Source organism: Heteronotia binoei, chromosome 6, assembly GCF_032191835.1.
Source record: "Heteronotia binoei isolate CCM8104 ecotype False Entrance Well chromosome 6, APGP_CSIRO_Hbin_v1, whole genome shotgun sequence".
Lineage (NCBI taxonomy): Eukaryota > Metazoa > Chordata > Lepidosauria > Squamata > Gekkonidae > Heteronotia > Heteronotia binoei.
Genome location: NC_083228.1, coordinates 16,988,477 through 17,008,411, shown reverse-complemented (window position 1 = coordinate 17,008,411; position 19,935 = coordinate 16,988,477). Strand labels below are relative to the sequence as shown.

General features: G+C 51.0%; 1 protein-coding gene across 3 annotated transcripts in view; it reads right to left on the bottom strand.

Moving 5' to 3' along the window:
- The window catches only part of GRID1 (glutamate ionotropic receptor delta type subunit 1), a 1,287,113-nt gene extending 1,267,436 nt beyond the window's left edge, over positions 1 to 19,677 (bottom strand). For all 3 annotated transcript variants that reach the window (XM_060241077.1, XM_060241078.1, XM_060241079.1), the window contains exons 1-2: positions 19,561 to 19,677; positions 16,218 to 16,373 (exon numbers count right to left, since the gene is read on the bottom strand). In XM_060241077.1, the coding sequence (XP_060097060.1) occupies positions 16,218 to 16,373; positions 19,561 to 19,639 (235 nt within the window). In that variant the 5' untranslated portion in view covers positions 19,640 to 19,677. The remainder of the gene's footprint in view (positions 1 to 16,217; positions 16,374 to 19,560) is intronic.
- Between the last annotated feature and the right edge of the window lie 258 nt (positions 19,678 to 19,935).

Below are 19,935 nucleotides of genomic sequence, written 5' to 3'. Positions count from 1 at the left end.
CTTAACCATTACACCAAACTGACTTCTGCTTGACTCTACATCTCTTGGATTTCCAAATCTTCCCAGTTGGGGCACTTCCCACACTTCTTAGTTGCATACTACCCCACCATCAACAGCTCCTTCACCATCAACACTTCTTAGTTGCAGTCTCATGCCACCCCAACATCAGCAGCACCATCAACAGCTCCTTCACCATCAACTCTTCTCTTGGTTGCACACTCATGCCACCCCAACCATCAACAGCTCCTTCACCATCAACACTTTTCTTAGTTGCACTGTCATGCCACCCCATCATCAACAACACCATCAACAGCTCTTTCATCATCAATACTTCTCTTAGTTGAAGTCTCATGCCACCCCACCATCAACAGCAACACCAACAGCTCCTTCACCATCAGCACTTCTTAGTTGCACTCTCATGCCACCCCACCATCAACAGCTCCTTCACCATCAACACTTTTCTTAGTTGCACTGTCATGCCACCCCATCAACCAGAACACCATCAACTGCATCAACAGCTCCTTCACCATCAACACTTTTCTTAGTTGCACTGTCATGCCACCCCACCATCAACAACATCATCAACTGCATCATCAACAGCTCCTTCACCATCAATACTTCTCTTAGTTGCATTCTCATGCCACCCCACCATCAATAGCTCCCTTTAGGTGCCATCATCTCTTTTCGCTCCACTTTTCTCTGGAACCACTGTAAACCTACAGTCACCCAAAGCCACTTTTCTCCTAATCACCAGTAAAAAAAAGATAAAGACAGTCCCCTGTGCAAGCACCAGTCGTTTCCCACTCTGGGGTGATGTTGTTTTCACAGCAGACTTTTTATGGGGTGGTTTGCCATTGCCTTCCCCAGTCATCTACACTTTCCCCCCAGCAAGCTGGGGACTCATTTTACCGACCTCGGAAGAATGGAAGGCTGAGTCAACCTGAGCCGGCTACCTGAAACCAGCATCCCTTGGGATCGAACTCAGGTCGTGAGCAGAGGCTCAGTAGCCTTTCTCTTTCTTCTGGAGACCACCCCTCTCTTCCAGAAACATCTACTACACCACTCAAGCCAACTGATCTCAGGGTGGGTAAATGTCATAGTCATATTGCCAGAAACCATCCATGACTACACAGCACAGTAATTGTCACTTTACCTATCACAGCAGAAGGCCTAAAGATCTATTCTGCCTTCTTTCAACTTGTGGGTCTTCTTCCAACTTGCGGCTCTACCTCTAACTTATGTGGAAAGCTCTTTAGGTGGAAGGAAGGCTTCCAGCTTTGCTCAGTGGAGGGGTTGGATACAAACCACTCTCCGTTCAATAGACAAATGGAAACTCAAGGAAGTCGTTGCAACCATTAAGTCAACTTGACTTAAGTCAGCCATATTAAATCAACCATATCCTTGTTTTGTGTTGCCATGGGCACAAGGCACGTCCCTGCAACTGACCTACTCCACCCAAATAATAACCTATGTCATCAAACCATATCACAGTTCCAAATTGGACTGTGCTGACCATATTAAATGTCCTTTCGCCTTTTAATTTTACTACGCAGCAATGCTGATTGGAAGTGAAAAAGAAACAGATCTCTGGTCTGAAAGTCACTCTTGCATACGTCTTGCACAAACTAAAATGCAATCAGTGCAGGGTGGGATCCAACCGACAGTAACCTTAGCAATATGAAAGGGTATTAGAAACGTGTCCCTAGCACTGTCATGCACGTGTCCCTCTTTTTGTGCGCTACGATTGAGTGATGAACATAAACCAGTGATTAATTTGTTGGGTCTTGAGTAGATATCAGAACTAGTTACCTTTGCAATTTCTGTTGGCAGTTTTTCCCAGTAAAAATTAATACACAAAATAACTGAACCAAAGAGTTATGACCCATGCTCATTATGCCAGTATTCCAGAAATGGAAATCCACCTTCATACTGCTTCCCTTTCATAATTTATATAACAGATAGTTAAAATCTACGTACACCACAGTCAGGGGAGTTTTCTTGTTTAGCCTTCAAAGCCTTATGTTTAACAGCCTCCTCACCGTCAAGGCAAGTTCATTTGGTCTTATAGCTTTCCAAAATACAAGCAGGGGGAAAAGGAAATCTAATTCTACTTGTAGGTCCATAGTTTCATTTTTAAAAGGTAAAGGTAGTCCCCTGTGCAAGCACCAGTCACTTCCGACTCTGGGGTGACGTTGCTTTCACATTTTCACAACAGTCTTTGTATGGGTTGGTTTGCCATTGCTTTCCTCAGTCATCTACACTTTATCCCCAGCAAGCTGGGTACTCTTTTTACCAACCCTTGGAAGGATGGAAGGCTGCGTCAACCTCAAACCAGCTACCTGAACCCAGCTTCCACTGGGATCGAACTCAGGTCGTGAGCACAGCTTAGGACTGCAGAACAGCAGCTTTAACACTCTGCGTCACGGGGCTCTTTTCAGCAGATCTCAGGGTGGGCAAACGTCACAATCATATCGCCAGAAACCATCCATGACTACACAGCACAGTAACTGTTGCTTTACCTATCCCAGCAGAAGGCCTAAAGATGTCACCATTGAAGAAAGGAAGTCTAGCTTTTGGCTTGGAAGACTGTCTAATAGGAGGCCCTTCTCCCCGACCCAGTTAAGAGCAATTTGATTTGTATACATCTCCCATTTTATGTACACATGCACACACATACCTGCCCACACAATCCCAGCTATATTAACAGTGCAATCCTAAGGAGAGTTACTCCAGTCTAAGCCCATTGAAATGAATGGGCTTCGACTGGGGTGACACTCTTTAGGATTGCACTGTTCATTGTGCAAAGTTCCTCTCCCCCCCCCCCACTCCCCACCACCCGCCAGCTTAATAATAATCAGCAGTTTGAGGGGGATGGTGGCCCAGAAGCCCATTTGTTGTTGTTGTTCAGTTGCACAGTCAAGTCCGACTCTTTGCGACCCCATGGACAAAGTCACACCAGGTCCTCCTGTCTTCCATAATCCTTCGAAGGTCCTCCTGTCTTCCATCATCCTTCGAAGTCTGCTCAAATTCGTGTTTGTTACATCAGTAACGCTGTCCAGCCATCTCATCTTTTGCCGTCCCCTTCTTCTTTTGCCTTCTGTCTTTCCCAGCATCAGGATCTTCTCCAGCGAGTGCTCAAAACAAATCTTTGTTTGCAAAAAGGAATTCTCCTCTCTCCCTTTCCCCAGCTCTTCTGCCAGCTCCAATAATTTTGTCGCTGTTGTCAGTTTGTACTTTGTTTCCCATCACTATAAAAATTTAACATTTCTTACAAGAAAGGAAGCACACTTGACTGAGTGTTCTTCTAATGTTATTCCACTGCCACCATCTTCTCTCCATGTTTAGGCTATGCATGCACTTCCATCTTCTTATGATTTGGGGCTGTCTGGACATTTCCAAGAATAAATGAAACACTGGGGGTCCCTTTGGCTTATGGAACATTGTTAACCTGCAAGACAACTTGTAAAACCATACAGGACAAAAACATAGAACTAGTCTGTTCCTAGGAACAGACACAGGGCTTATTTTTCAAGCAAATAAGACAGAGGAATGGTCAAACAAAGCATAAAAGTAAAGGTAGTCCCCTGTGCAAGCAATGGGTCATTCCCAACCCACAGGGTGACATCATATTAGGGCGTTTTTGCAGCAGACTTTTTTATAAGGTGGCTTGTCATTGCCTTCCCCAGTCACCTACGCTTTCCCCCCCAGCAAGCTGGGTACTCATTTTACTGACTTTGGAAGAATGGAAGACTGAGTCAACCTTGAGCTGGTACTTGAACCCAGCTTCCACCGGGTTCAAACTCAGGTTGTGAGCAGAGCTCGGACCGCAGTACTCACCACCCTGAGCATAAAGGTAGTCCCCTGTGCAAGCACTGAGCATAAAGGTAGTCCCCTGTGCAAGCACCAGTCATCTCTGACTCTGGGGCGACATTGCATCACAATGTTTTCACTGCAGACCCCCTTTTACAGGGTGGTTTGCTATTGCCTTCCCCAGTCACCTACACTTTAGCCCCAAGCATGCTGGGTACTCATTTTACTGACTTCGGAAGGACGGAAGGCTGAGTCAACCTCGAGCTGGCTACCTGAACTCAACTTCTGCCAGGATCCAACTCAGATCGTGAGCAGAGCTTAGGACTGCAGTACTATAACAACAACAAACATATCGCTGATGCACTTTGTGAAGAGCACAGAGACTTCAGGCACGCCAACCGTTGAATGTTCTATGACTTCTCACAACAGATGTGTGAAACCGCCCCCCCCCCCCGTGTTATATAAGTCCAGTGGCACCTTGAAGACTAACAAAACTTAATTCTGGGTATAAGCTTTCAGATACATGCAACTTCTTCAGATGGATCTTAAAGGTGCCACTGGACCAGAACTTTGTTCTGCGGCTTCAGGCCAACGCGGCTGCCCACCTGTGTTCGATATGTTAGACAAAGGAGTGCTTCAGCAAACCGTACATCCCACACATAACTTCTGCAAGAGTCTTGACACACACACACACATCAGGCAAGGAAGTCTGCTCCAGAGACTGAATCCATGACAACCAACACAGACCTGACAAAGGTCAACCCACTGTCTTTCCAGAAATACTTCCCAAGTGCGCATTCTAATGAACATGCCTTACTCATTGCACTGGATCAACAGCGATCACCAATGCTCATTCACTGCATTTCACTGTCACCACGCTCAGCACACGGGAAACACCCATTCATATCGAACATGAAATGTCCAGTTTCCTTTCTGCGCTTCTTTTACATCACAACCTGCCGCTGTAGTCCACAGTGAGGAAGAGGAGGAGAAGACTGCAGATTTATACCCCGCCCTTCTCTCTGAATCAGAGACTCAGAGCAGCTTACAATCTCCTACATCTTCTCCCCCTACAACAGACACCCTGGGAGGTGGGTGGGGCTGGAGAGGGCTCTCACAGCAGCTGCCCTTTCAAGGACAGAGGCTCAGAGCGGCCTACAATCTCCTTTCCCTTCCTCCCCCACAACAGACACCCTGTGAGGTGGGTGGGGCTGAGAGAGCAGCTGCCTTTTCAAAGGACAACCTCTGGGAGAGCTACGGCTGACCCAAGGCCATTCCACAGCTACAAGTGGAGGAGTGGGGAATCAAACCCAGATCTCCCAGTTAAGAGTCTGCATACTTAATCACTACACCAAACCAGTACACCAAACTATAATAGCCAAGGTACTTGCTTACGTACCTTCTATGTGCTCCTTGGACATCCAGTCATGCGCCTGTACTCAAGTAGACCTTCTCCACTTCTGCCTTTCATGCAACCACTGAACCAACACATCAATCTACCAGCTTGCTTCATAGTTGCTACAACTATCCATATATCAGAGTTTTACCGTATACAGCTTACGAGATCAACCGGTTAATAGCCATATTCCATATCCCAGTGCAGACTCCACACTATTGGGAGATTTAGTAGAAAATCGATATGCTTCCGGTATCAAAATACCAGTACAACTTACGAACAGAGAAAGCATCGAAGGAGGGGGAGAAAACCAACACAGAACACACCCATGATCAGGTAACAACAATTTATTAGTGTGCATGCCAGGGGTGGAATTCTAGCAGGAACTCCTTTGCATATTAGGCCACACACCCCTGATGTAGCCAATCCTCCAAGAGCTTACAGGGCTCTTACAAAAAAGAACAAATAGAAACCAACACACCGTCAGCTGTAATAGCACATAAACAAGAGAACAATTTTCATTAATGTCAATGCCAACAAAATCTTGTAATATTTTTACATAATGTTGTTGCCTCTTAACATGGAGCATTAAAGCAACAGGCGGAGTACATAAAGTCCAATAAACAAAGAAATTAATTCACAAAGTCCATTATAAGTTCACACTCATTTGTTCTCAAATGGAAACCATCAAGTCCATGAGATGTCCAATATGAAGTCCTAGTCCACACGAGGATTCTAGACAATCCCTCGTTCCGATGACTTCCGAGAGCCAGTTTGGTGTAGTGGTTAAGTGTGTGGACTCTTATCTGGGAGAACCGGGTTTGATTCCCCACTCCTCCACTTGCACCTGCTGGAATGGCCCTGGGTCAGCCATAGCTCTGGCAGAGGTTGTCCTTGAAAGAGCAGCTGCTGTGAGAGCCCTCTCAGCCCCACCCACCTCACAGGGTGACTGTTGTGGGGGGAGAAGATACAGGAGATTGTAAGCCGCTCTGAGTCTCTGATTCAAGAGAGAAGGGCAGGGTAAAAATCTGCAATTCTTCTTCTTCTTCCTCAGTGAACCCGATAGTAATGGCATGTACCAAACTATGCCCTCATAGTGTTTTTTATGTCCACCCTGGATATTTTGTGGGTCCAATTAGTTAACTGCAGGATTGTCAAATGTTTTCAAATAATTATTTTAGACAAGGCATTCTATTTGATTCCAAAGCACTTAAGGCAAATATTTCTAAGACAAAGTAGTCTTGCCTACAAAAAAAGAGCATTGTAAGCTCTTGGAGGATTGGCTACATCAGGGGTGTGTGGCCTAATATGCAAAGGAGCTCCTGCAAAAAACATCTGGAGAGCCAGTCTGGTGCAGTGATTAAGTGTGCGGACTCTTATCTGGGAGAACCGGTTTTGATTCCCCACTCCTCCACTTGCACCTGCTAGCATGGCCTTGGGTCAGCCATAGCTCTGGCAGAGGTTGTCCTTGAAAGGGCAGCTGCTGTGAGAGTCCTCTCCGGCCCCACCCACCTCACAGGGTGTCTGTTGTGGGGGAGGAAGGTAAAGGAGATTGTAAGCCGCTCTGAGACTCTTCGGAGTAGAGGGCGGGATATAAATCCAATATCATCTCTTCTGCTGCTAGAATTCCACCCCTGGTGTTTACCAAAGGCTTATGTACGTAGGAGGGGAAATGTATTAACACATAAAAGGCAGGGTCAGATTAAGCATACGGACAAACAAAACTGGAGGCAATTTGGTTTCAATTTAGCACCGGTGATTACAGTTCTTGGAAAGGATGGCCTAGAACAGGGGAAGGGAACATTGGCTCTCCATATGTTTTTTGCCTACCACTCCCATCAGCCCCAGCCAGCATCTGGGACTGATGGGAGCTGTAGGCAAAAAACATCTGGAGAGCCAACGTTCCCTACCCCTGGCCTAGAAGCACTCCAATTCAAGGCATTCACAATACTTCTATGAATCTCACGCACCTTCAGAAATACCAGATTTAAAGCTGCTCTAAAGCTTTTTGTTTTGTTGTTTTTTTAAACAAATGCTCCATTGGCTCCCTTTGCCAAACAGACATTGTGAAACTATGCCTGTGAAAGATTTCCTAACTACAATGATATTTTTTTGTTCGTTTGCCTCATTTAAAAACCTACTTATTATCTCCGTAATTTCCAATTTACCTTCAAATGCAGCCATTGTTTTCTGCCTCCTTGTAGGAAAAAGGGGGGGGGGAGCACTTTTCATCAAAACAGCCAATTCTACGAAAAACACAATTAGCTTTCAAACGCCTGCGATTGCGTCATCCAATTTATTCTCCTTGTCAAATGTTCATTTTACCTGGGCAATACATGCACTGTGGGTTTTTTTCCCTGCATAGGGACAAATCTTGGTTTCCACTCACCAGAAAAGTACTCGGCACAGTTCTCCTTTCTGCCCTACTTCCCCCTCCCCGTGACTCCATTTTCCCCCCTCACACCCTGGGCCACCATAACAAAAGCTACCACACTCTTCAGTTTTCATAGGCAAATCTATTTCTTCAGAAGGTATATACGATGTATAGAATATGCAGTGAGGATGAATGAACTTTCACGAAGAGACGCATTTATTTTATACCTGCATACCCGGCAACATCCCAGCACAGGGTGGTTTGAAGACCAGAAATGGAACATCTTGAGAAGGTCAGATGTTCACCCACAAAACTCAGTACATTTCAATTTTAAAGGTCCCTTTTGGGATTTCCCTTTTGGGGTGCACATAGATAGCTAGAGACATACGAGAAGAGCCTTTTCCTAAGGCAAATGGATCACAACAGAATTAAAACTGGCAACATTTGGAATTTAGACAACAAAGAAAGTCCTTCTTCAAAGTCAGAAGTAGTAGCCTACTCAAATATGGAAATTCCTAGACCTCCCATTGAACCACGGGGGAAGAACCAGAAGGTGAGACGGAAAGAATTATAGCCACATCATATTAACCCTAGGCTTTTATGCTCTCAAACTATCAGTCCCACCCCCCTTATCTGTCCCAGCAGCCTTTGACACAGGGCCACGGTCAGCATACCCTGCTGTGGGGCTTATGCAGGACCCAGTTCTGCTAACCTGCATGCTCTAACCTCAGTGGCTTGGTTGCAAGCACTCAGGGCTGGCCCTGCCAGTAGGCAAACTAGGTGATCGCCTAGGGTGCTAGCCTTCTGGGGTCACAAAATTGGGCAACTCCCCACATGACTCTGTGAGGTTATTAGGGGGCACCAGAGGTCAGCTTTGCCTAGAGTGCCGGACAGTCCAGGCCCAACCCTTCAAGCACTCCACCGCCCACACTGCCAGCTGCACGCACTACTCAGCATAAGAAAAGTTACATGGTAGGTGCAAGCATCTGTGACCACGGGCTGTGAGAGGACTTGTAGGAGGGTGGGGGGATGATGCACAGGAATGTGGGTTTGGGGGGTGCAAAGGGAGGTGAGAGCAGCGGAGGAGAGGTGTGCTGGCTACCCAGGGCTCGCCAAAATTTCAAACTGTCCCTGCTTTGAGGTTACTCAAAATCCGTTTCCCACCCAATGTTACGACAACCCACTTAAAACGGAAGGCCAATTGTGTTGTAGAGTGAAGGCTCTATAGGCTGAAGAAACATCCGCCCTGATCCTTTTCCTAATGTACTGATGAAGAGTTCTGAAGGACTCAAAAGACTTCTTCCTACCCACGCGAAGTTTGGGTTACATTTTTTAAAAGGAGCATGCCACTCATTTTCATTTTACAATTACTTATGGACTGACATGCCTACCTAGAGTCTTTGCCCGTAGCAGAATTCATCCGTACTTCCAGGGCTGGAATTCTAGCAGGAGCTCCTTTGCATATTAGGCCACACCCCCTTGATGCAGCCAATCCTCCAAGAGCTTACAAAGCTCTTTTTTGTAAGCTCCAGGAGGATTGGCTACATCAGGGGAGTGTGGCCTAATATTCCAAGGAGCTCCTGCTAGAATTCTACCTCTGGTGACATACGCTCTCTGTTTCTCTTCCACAGCTGAACCCTGCGTGTTTAGAGTACAGACCCATGGGCCTAGTAACATGGGTAGTGCTTTAGCCCAGCTCAAAACTTCTGCAGGTGGATCACAGTTCACCCACGTGCCCGGTTGTTTTGAGGAGTCTTTGCACGGCAATAGATTATTTTAAAGGATCAATAGAAATAACCAGGTACACCCTTACACGTCTGAGATGCAGAGGAATTGGCCGTGTTAGTCCATCGCTGCAAAATAGTAATGAGTCTGGTAGCACCTTTAAGGCTAACATGTGTTATTGTACCGTAAGCCAGTCTGGTGTAGCGGTTAAGTGTGCGGACTCTTATCTGGGAGAACCGGGTTTGATTCCCCACTCCTCTACTTGCACCTGCTGGCATGGCCTTGGGTCAGCCGCAGCTCTGGCAGAGGTTGTCCTTGAAAGGGCAATTTCTGTGAGAACTGTCTCAGCCCCACCCACTTTACATGGTGCCTGTTGTGCGGGAGGAAGATAAAGGAGACTGTGAGCCGCTCTGAGATTCGGCGTGGAGGGCAGGATACAAATCCAGTATCGTCATTATCTTCTTCTTTCGAGAAACGCAGCTCTGGCAAAGCATCTGATGAGGAGAGCTGTGCTTCTCTGAAGGCTACGCTACAATAAAAAACTGTTAGTCTTAAATGTGCTAATGGACTCTTTACTAGATTTGAGATGGACCTATATGCCTCAAAATCCGTAGTTGTGCAGCAACAGCAGGATCTGCTGATTGTGGGTCGATCGCAAGCTAGTGTGACTTCTTCAACTGCCATGCAGAGCTAAACATAACCACTGATCTACTGGCACCCCTATCCTATGCATCTGTTTGCGGTCCTAGAACATCTCTGCAAGGCTGGTGTGACAGCAGAGACCCAATTTATAGGTGCCTGGAGTGGCGTGACACTGCTGCGTGGTAGAGTCTCACGGCCTTCCACTAATAAGGGTGGATTATGATGCGAGACCCCTCTTGTGCCCATGTTATCAGGGCTTTTTTTGGAGCAGGAACTCCTTTGCATATTAGGTTACACCCCCCCTGATGCAGCCAATCCTCCTGGAGCTTACAGTAGGCCCTGTAAGAAGAGCCCTGTAAGCTCTTGGAGGATTGGCTACCTCAGGGGGTTGTGGCCTAATATACAAGAAGAAGAAGAAGATATTGGATTTATATCCCGCCCTCCACTCCGAAGAGTCTCAGAGCGGCTCACAATCTCCTTTACCTTCCTCCCCCACAACAGACACCCTGTGAGGTGGGTGGGGCTGGAGAGGGCTCCCACAGCAGCTGCCCTTTCAAGGACAACCTCTGCCAGAGCTATGGCTGACCCAAGGCCATGCTAGCAGGTGCAAATGGAGGAGTGGAGAATCAAACCCGGTTCTCCCAGATAAGAGTCCGCACACTTAACCACTACACCAAACTGGCTCTCCTGCTACCAAGTTCCTGCTACCAAAAAAGTCCTGCACTTTACCAATCTTGCCTGGGCAGAAGGGAAATGTCAGCGCAAAGCTCCCATGTCATCGATGCTTTCCATCTGGATGTCGTGAATGTTAAGCCTTAGTTTGCACATGCAGGAGAATGATGGGGGGCAGGACGCAGTGGCAGAATGGCAGGTACTACCTTCAGACAGCACATAGAACCCGTGTTGAAATGCCTCTGTAAAAGTTTCCCCAAAGTAGACGAGAGACCACAGCAAGCAAAGGAAGGAGGCGGGAGTTTTCTTCCTGCTGAGCTAGCTTTCTGCTTGCAAGGAGTTCACTTTCCGAAGGAGCATTCGGCACTGCAGTCTAGCACCAGCACTCTGAAGTGCGGCGTTCCATTCTACCACCTAATTGTCCCACAGCCTTGTCCTTAAACCAACGAGGCCCTTGGGGGAGGGAGGCTGAGAGCCGGGGCTGGCAAAACGGCACCTAAACACAACAAACTGGAGTAGCAGAACGAAGTAGGAGTCCAGTTGCATCTTTAAGACCAACAAGGTTTGATTCAGAACGCAAGCTTTCGTGTCCTTTGCTTGGGAAGCAGAAGGTCCCAGGTTCAATCCCCGGCATCTCCAAAAAGGGTCCGGGCAAATAGGCGTGAAAAGCCTCCGCTTGAGACCCTGGAGAGCCGTTGCCAGTCTGAGAAGACAATACTGACTTTGATGGACCAAGGGTCTGATTCAGTAGAAGGCAGCTTCATATGTTCATTTCAGTCCTCTAAGCACACTTCATCAGACGAGGAATCAGGTACAGTGAGCAGAGCTCCATATAACTGATGTAGGCAGTGGTTTAGAATGCAAAATGGCACAAATTTACGATCGAATGACATTCTAAACCCCTGCCTACCAGCTATATGGAGCTCTGCTCACTGTACCTGATTCCTTGTCTGATGAAGTGTACTCGGAGCAAACAAAAGCTGACATTCTGAATAAAACTTTGTTGGTCTTAAAGGTGCCACTTGACTCTGTCCTACTGCTTCAGACCAACGCGGCTGCCCACTTGGATCTATAACCTGGAGCAGCGTGAGCCCCATGTGCCAAACTCATTGGTCAGCATAGTGAGCCACTGGATCAGAGCACAAATGCTTCTGCAGGGATACTAATGCTTGCAACGAGGACGGCACTGCTGGGAAGCACATTTAGCATCATGGGGGTGGGGGGGGGGAATGCCAGACGTCAGAGCCCTGTAGCTGTGGCAGTGTTCTCAGAGAACGCCTAGTAGCTATTGAGTCACTACAGCTGTTTCTTCCTCTCCCCCCAGTTCTTAGGAAGCCTGGATTGAGCAGCAGAACATCTGCAAACCCGGCAGTGGGGGTGAGATAACAAACGACGAGAGCATCAGAAAAGATCATGCTCCAAAAAAGATTCGAAGGGGACTTCTGGCGCATCCATGCGTAATTCCATCAGCGCCGTGTGCAGCAGCAGCAAAAGAAAGAGAATCAAATCGGGGGTGGGCGACAAAAACACCAGGAAACCCATGATGCAGCGCCCCGTTCTGTCCTTAACTCACCCTTCATGCCGGGACTCTGACCTCCTTGGGGGACAAGCCGGTCGCTCAGCAGACCCCCAAAACAAAGAGGCACACTGCAGACAGCTTAAAAATATCCAAAAGGAAAGAAGGTTTTCTCCAGAGACACCACCAGTGTTGATCTGACACCCCACCAGGCTTCCAGCTGCTCAGGTGAGGGACGCTCGTTTTCAGAGGCCTGCTGCCCACGAGCGGACGGATTAAAACAACACTTATTAGGGCCTCGCCAGAAAGTTTTGCGAGGCTTAATGAGCTGGACCCAAACAGATTACAGCCCGGCACAGACTCTCGCCTGCACTCCCCAGAGCATAACTCAGGCTTCTGTTTCGTAATAGCTCCTTCCTCGCATGTACAGCAGAAGCACCACCATTAAAAAAAACAAAACTAATGCGCTAAACAGAAACAAATTACCAAGCTGCTTTTGCCTGATGAAGGGTTTCTATCTCCCAAACACCTTCGGCTCGCTGCTGGTACGTGTCGTTTTGTGATCGACGTGCTGGAGGAAATCTCGTAAGGATCCTGAGAGAGTCCCCTGGGAAAAAGAGGATTTCGGCTAGCCAACTCCTGTTCTTTCCTGCAGCCCCAGTCTGCTCCGAGTCTCGTTAGCAGCACGAAAAGGGGATTAGCAAACTTTTTTTGCCCACAACTGCCAGACCCACTATTTCTTGCAGCCCCGTAGCTAGGGGCTGCGGTGGGAGGGGGCCATGGGGGTGAGAGCAGGAAGCTGGAGAGGCTGGGGGCCACCCCTCTTCCTCCCCCACCCTGTGTAACTGAGAGCCAGCCAATAAGATGATTGGCTTGCCCTTTAAATGGCACTCTTGGGTGCCCCTCCTGTGGAATTAAATCACACTGAAGTGGGAGGGAGAGGGGCGGCCCTGGGATGGGGGTGAGGAGCCCCAAAAGCCTGTCAGGGGGCTGTGCCCCACTGGCCCCTGGTTAGCTACGGGCCTATTTCTTGGCTACTTTCAGACGGCTTGAAGGAGAAGCGTGGCTGGGCAGAACGCCTGCACGTGCCAGGAGCTTTTGCCAGCAACCACGCACTTGAAAAATCCCCCCCCCCCCCTTCACTGCTGCTGGGAATTGAAGCACCACTCAAAATAGACACCGAATCCTTTGGTATATTACAGGGGTGGCCAACGGTAGCTCTCCAGATGTTTTTTTTCCTACAACTCTGGCTGGGGCTGATGGGAGTTGTAGGCAAAAAAAACATCTGGAGAGCTACCGTTGGCCACCCTGGTATATTATAAAGCCTGAACCTTGACTCATCGAGAAGCCCCAAAAGCCCCAGGGAATCGTACTGGAGACTCCAATTGACAGAGAGACAGGACATATAGGAGGGCACCATCCCAAAGAAATGCAACTTCGGTTTTCTTTTCTTTTTTTGTATCAATGCAATGGCATAAACACCAACTGAGCAAACATATTTATTTTATTTTATTTTTTTAAAAAAAAGCTCTTTCCAACTTGTCGATGAATCATGCTCGAGAAAAATATATATAGTAATATAATATTCCCGGTGCATATAAATAGGTCTCTTTCGAGAGGGGGGGGGGAGTAATTACTACTCAAATACAGTGCTGTTGAAATAATGCATGCACTAATCAGCCCTGACTTCTTCATCAAACCTCCCCCCCCCCATAACCTCCTTAAGAAGTCTTCAGTTTTGCAAAAGGCAGGCTGATTAATTGACAATGTTTTCCTCCTCTGCGAAAACTCCGCATTTGAAATCATTTCTCGACGCAGCTGCTCTGTCAGACCCGGTAACGGTTGGGGACAGTTTGCAGCCAGTTATTAAACCGGTCTCTTCCGTCCATACCCAAAATGTCCCCGGAATCGAAGGCAATGACATGAATTCTTTTTAGAACCAAATAAACACAGGTGCTTTGTTAACCGCTTGCCTGCCTGGGACCACCTGGAATTGCCAGCTAGCCAGAGACAAAACAGCACAACTGGTTCCGATGCAAAAAACGGGCTGGGGATGCTTGCCACAATGTGAACATCTCTGCTTGCAAAGGTCAGGTGGGGCCATAAAACTAACCGAGGCAGGGGCTGAGAGGGGGGCTGGCACCTTCTATACCACTGACATTGGCTTTCTCCTCTCCTCAAAACCACTATTGGGGAAAGAGTCAGATTCTCTGTTCTGCACACATCTGCAGCTCTTCACTCCTTGATCAGTTACCTTCCAAGCAACCAAAGCTTCCAACCTCAAAGGGATCTTTAGAAGACATACACGAAATACGCTTCTCCACCATCTCTCTCGCCTCCCTTTTTAACTCCCTTCTTCTCCATCCATCAGAAAAAAGATGTTTTATTTCAAAATCACTTGGCAATAACTCCCTCGGCCAGCTCCCCCTCGAGTTTGCACGAGGCATCCTTTATTTCTTCCAACAGCCATTAAAAAGTACATCCAGTAGAGGCAGAAACCTCAAAAATGCCCTTCTGGGTGTTTATCCAATGAATATTTCTCTTCCAGACACCTCCCTCTCCCTTGCCATCAAGAAGGTAGAATGATTGACAGGTGTCAGAGAGCAAGAGGTTGATCAGAGGCAGCCATGGAGATGGGGTACTGCGCTGGACTGATATATGATTTCCCCCCATCACAGTTCTGACATCAAATCAGAGAATCTAGCCAGCCTTGATTTTCCCCATCACAGTTCTGACATCAGATCAGAGCATCTGATCATCCTTGCTTATGATAACATCCAAATGCATATAAATGTTCTATTCCTTCGGCTAGCACCGGCAACAGACTGCAAACACAAAACCAGAAGCCAACCGAATGCCTCTCTTCTTTGAAAGATGTTTTTTTAAACCCAGGTGGCTGCCAGAGTTTGCAAGAAAAACCAGAGAGAATCTTGGTGCACCCTGAGATATTCATTGGCCTGACTTTTTTTTTGGGGGGGGGGGAGCGGAAAAGAGATCAGCTTAGACTCCATCCCCAACGAATGGGGAGTTTTGCTTACACCCCCATTCCAGTTTGCTCTTTTGGGGTCCCCCCTCATTTTCCTGCATAAAGAGTGCTCGGGTGGGGGCCAAGTCTTAGAAGAAGAGGGACCAGTCTTAGAAGAGCCTCTACAGCCAGAACTTATTCCTGCTCACTCCAAAGCAATTCCCTGTGCCAACCTCAAAGCAAGCGGCCTTATCGGAACCACCTCGGACCCAAATATCTTGCGGGTGGCTCGCCTTCTTTCTGGACCAACCGCCCTTTCAAGAGCATTCCTTCCTCGTTAAGAGACAGAAAAGGCCACCGGCTGCGGAGGGGAGAAAGGTTTAAGAGATCGCCCCCTCGTTCATCCATTGGCTACGCTGACAAGCTCTCCTCTTTCCCCGGGCTCTGCTTTCGAGTAAACGCGCCTACTAGGATCTGGCTAGCAACAAATGCTCGGAGAGGGGCGTCCGAATCTCCCCCATCTTCTTGCCGCGTCCTCTCCCCCCAACGGGGCACTCTCCCTTCTCGAAGCGACGGCCGATTCCTCGCCCTATTCCACCCTCCCTCCTCCCCGCGACAAGGCTGTCGATGAAACCGCCAGAGTTTAGCGCCGGCCACCCGGCTAGGGTCTCCCTCCAGCGGCTGGGAACCCGCAGCTCGGATCTCGCCTTTCCCTTTCCTTGGGAAACAGCGCCCACCTTCGGCCGCGAGCGGGGAAAGTTGCGCCAAACGCACGGAGCAGAGCGCACGGCCGCCCACAAAGGCTGGGCTTCGCCGCTCCTCGCCGGGCATGCTGCCCGCCCTCGCTCCTCTCTCCGCGTCCGGCCGACAGAGAGAGAGAGAAGGAGGCGCGCCGGCCAGGGGGAAAGGGAAAGCAAGCTTGCCCGAGTCAACCACAAGCCCCTGGAACGCGGCCACCTACGTTACCAAACGCCGGAAAACCAGTGCTCTGGAAAGGCCGGGCGCCTTTTCGCTCCAAGCGATCGCCCACCGCGCGGAGCTCCCGGGTCCCCCTAGCCGATCGCCGCCGCCTGGAGCGACGCGCGCGCACACCGCCGACTGCCGGAGGCGCGCTTACCTTCCTGCACGGCGTGGAAAGGGTTGTTGGCTTCTATGAGCTTGATGGTGTAGGTGATTTTCTCGCTCTGCAGAATGTCATCGTTGAGGCTCAGGTCGGCCACCGCCTGCTTGAAGATCTCGTCGTCCTTGGCCGAGTTGCCCTCGAAGATGGCACCTGGGACCGGGAAGGAAGGAAGGAAGGAAGCAAACGGGCCTCCGTCAGTGTGGCCAAGGAGCGCCGCGGCAGGCCTTGAAACACTTCCCCCAAATTCGGCGGGGCTCGCCGTTCAACAAGGCAGAGCGCGGGGGGGGGGGGGTTGGCCCTCTCCGGTCGCGTTCACAAGACCAGTCCCTGTGTCGGGGGCGTTAATTTACCGGGAAAACTGGGGAGGAGGGGGGGGGGTCGACACCTTTCCTATAATCGCACTCCTTTACCCGCTGTCTCCCGTGCACCGAAGCAAGGCAGAAAAGACACTCGGGTTACACAGCGGTTATTTCGCTGGGGGAAGTTAGAGGACACTCCGAGGTAACTGGTTTGCAGTAACGACCCGAGCGCTGGGAAATGATACAGCTAACCCACTTAAAACGAGGCTACTTTTCTTTTCTTTTTTTTTAAGGGAACCGTTTTGTAGTCCGCCCGGAAATCCTCTGCGCCACGGCGGCTTAAATACGCTGCGTAAAAGCGCTTTTGCGCAGGGGAGATTCCTGGCATGTGCCCTTAATTAGCCAATAGGGAGGACCTGTGACCCGGAGAAGGATAATGACTTCCAGTCTACAAGTCCCCCCGCCCCGTGCACCTGTTTGCACGCAAGGCTGACCCTGCCACTAGGCCATCTAGGCGGTTGCCTGGGGCGCCAGCATTCTGGGGGGGCCCACGTGACTCGGCAACCTGACCAGTGCCAAGGAGTGCCAGAAGTTAACCTTGCCTAGGGTGCCAGACAAGTCTAGGGCCAGCCCTTGCATGCAAATAACCGACTGGGTTTTACGGGCTTTCCCCTAAATCAAACCGCAAGAGATGAAGCTCTGTCACGCAAGGGCACGGAAGGGTCGCGGGACGTTTAACCCCGAAAGACCGTCAAGGAGAAGGGGGTGGACTGGCGAAGTATCAATTTGACGATTCCACCGGCTCCGTGGCTTTCAAGGGGGGGGGGGGGTTGCCCATCGTTTCGCTCCTTTGGAAACAGGGCCACTCGCACAGAGCCAGAGAGAGGCTCTAACTTCTGCCTGGGCTCGCTCCCCCCCCCTCCTTTTGCGCACGCACACCACCGCATGTCAATGAGAAAGCCGAGCTCGACGCTCGGGCACCTGGAGGCTTTCTCGTTCCGGGGCCTCGCCGGTGCAGCTTTTCAAACATCTGGCGAGGAAGACGCCTCCTGCCACGATCGAAGGGGGGGGGGAGAGGGTGACTGGGGGTTGCCTCTCTCTCCCCTGCGCCGCGTGGCGAGAAGCTGCTTCGCTATTCCCCCCCCCCCCCAACCGGCAGCCACACCCCACCCGCCTGCGCTCCCCCGGAGCCGTGGCGCGCCGTCCACCTGCCGCCGCCACTGTGTGCAAAATGCCAAGGCGGAGGGGTCACCGTCTCGAAGACGGGGGGGGGGGGGGGCTTCTTACGGGCTGCATCCCTGGGCGTGATTGGGGGGGGGGAGCGGGCGTCTGCCCGGGCAAAGGACCGGGGGGGGGATCCTAGGGCCGGATATTGGAAGTGGGGGGTGCCCAATTCGCAGCTGCCCGCCCCGTTGCCAGAGTTCCCGCCTCCCAAGGCGCCCCCCCCTTAGAGGGAATGAACTATGGAAAGGTGTGTGTGTGTGCGCGTGGGGCGAGGGGGGTGTCTTTCGTTTGGGCGATCGCGGCCGCGTTCCCCTTGCAGGGCGCCGCAGTGCTGTCGTTCGGCCTTGCGCTCTGGAGCCTGCCGCTCGGTTGCGCGCGGTCTGCCGGAGCTGGCGCGCAGAGTTCCCCGGCGATACGCCACCTACGGCCGAGTGACTCCCCGAGGCGCTTCCCCGCCGCCTATCCGGGCTCCCCGGCCACCACCCCCCCCCCCAGCTCCCGATCCTGGGCTCCTTTCCCCCTCCCACGCCTCCTTTCCACTTTTGGCCAGAACTTGCGCCGGCTGCCTTATGTGGGTCTGAACGGCCGGCGGCAGCCCCTCCCCCCATCCCTTCGCAAAGGGGGCTTTTCACCTCAGCCCCCCCCCCCCCCCAAAAAAAGAGCTTTCCCTGTCGCTCTATTCTGGAGCCTTCGCGACGCCTACTTCCTGCCAGAGGGCAAGATTTCCCCCCCCCCCCTTCTCTTTAGCACGTTAGGAGGGAAAGCGGGCACTGCAGAATCCGGCCTTTTCTTGGGGAGAGTCGATTTTGGAAAAGCCCTTGGCCTTCCCCCCCCCCCCCCGCTCGCCTTTTTCTAAGCAAAGTTCCTCTGAGAGAAGCCAACTCGCTCCCTGCTTTCACCTAACCCCCTCACACACCAGGGCCGGCCCTAGACTGTCTGGCACCCTAGGCGAGGCTGACTTCCCCCCCCCTCCACTGATAACGCCACCGAGCCACATGGAGGCGCCCGGTTTGGTGCCCCAAGAAGGCTGCCGCCCTAGGCAATTGCCTAGTTTGCCTAGTGGCAGGCGCCCTCTCCCCCCACCCAACCCCCGCGCCATTCAGCCTTCTAATCTCAGAGGCTCCGACCAAGGTGAGGGCGTCGGAGTCTACGCCACGCCAGATCAGAGAATCCCCCCCCCCTACGCTGGCCGGGCGCGCACACGCCGGAAAAGTGTGTCCCCCTCTGTCCCTCCTTCAGAGAACCGCGCCTGCCCCTGGCAGGAGGAGGGTTAATCTGCAACAAAGTTTCTCCCCCCCCCCCGCCCCGGCTCGGCGTCTGGGGAAGGGAAGAGAGTTTTCGCTTTTCCCTTTTTAAAAAAAAAAAAAAAAAAAGGCGAAAAGGGGTGGGAGAGAGAGACGCAAGGAAGAACCCGGGCGCAAACAGGTCGACCGGCTCTGCTGGAAGGAGGCGGGAAACGCCGCGCAAATGCCCGGCGAGACAAGCCCAGCCGCCGTGGAAATTAGCAGGACTTGCTTCCGAGTAAAGGCGCCGCGAATCGCCCGCCAGGCGGTGCAGCCCCGAACTTTGCGCTCGAGGGGCATTCAGGTGGCTTGCGGGCGGGGTGGGGGGGGGGGGAGAAGGGGAGGCGATTCTCTCCCCCCAGCCTCTCTCTCTCTCTCTGGAGTTCAGCTCTCTCCATCTCCCCCACACACACACACACACACCAGGGCTGGGATCGCCTTTGAAGGAGACCCCCCTCCCCTCCTCTTCACGAATTCTTGGCCACCTGCGCCCCCCCCCCCTTCCCGCCCCAGCCGCCTTCCCTCTCTTACCGATGTGGATGATGGAGTCCGCTCGCACCGAAACGCACTGAAATATCCACGGCAGAAAGCAGAGCCTCAGCACTTCCATCGCCAGCCTTTCGCGCAGCGCATCAGCCCGGATTTCTTGGAATTTGGATTGGATTTTATTTCGGTGGAGGAAAGCTGGAGAAGGGGGCGGCGGGCGGGCGGGCGAGAGAGGCGCCGCGCGATCCCCAGATCCTTCCGGCTCGCCGTTCTCCTCTTCTTCTCTCTTTTTTCCCCTCCCCAAAACAAGATCCCCTGTAGAGCCGTAGATCCTTCCAAGCCTTTCCCCCCCAAAAAACCCCAAAACCCACGAAGTAATTTCCCAAACAGCTGGAGATCTGGAGGGAGGGAGGGAGGGAG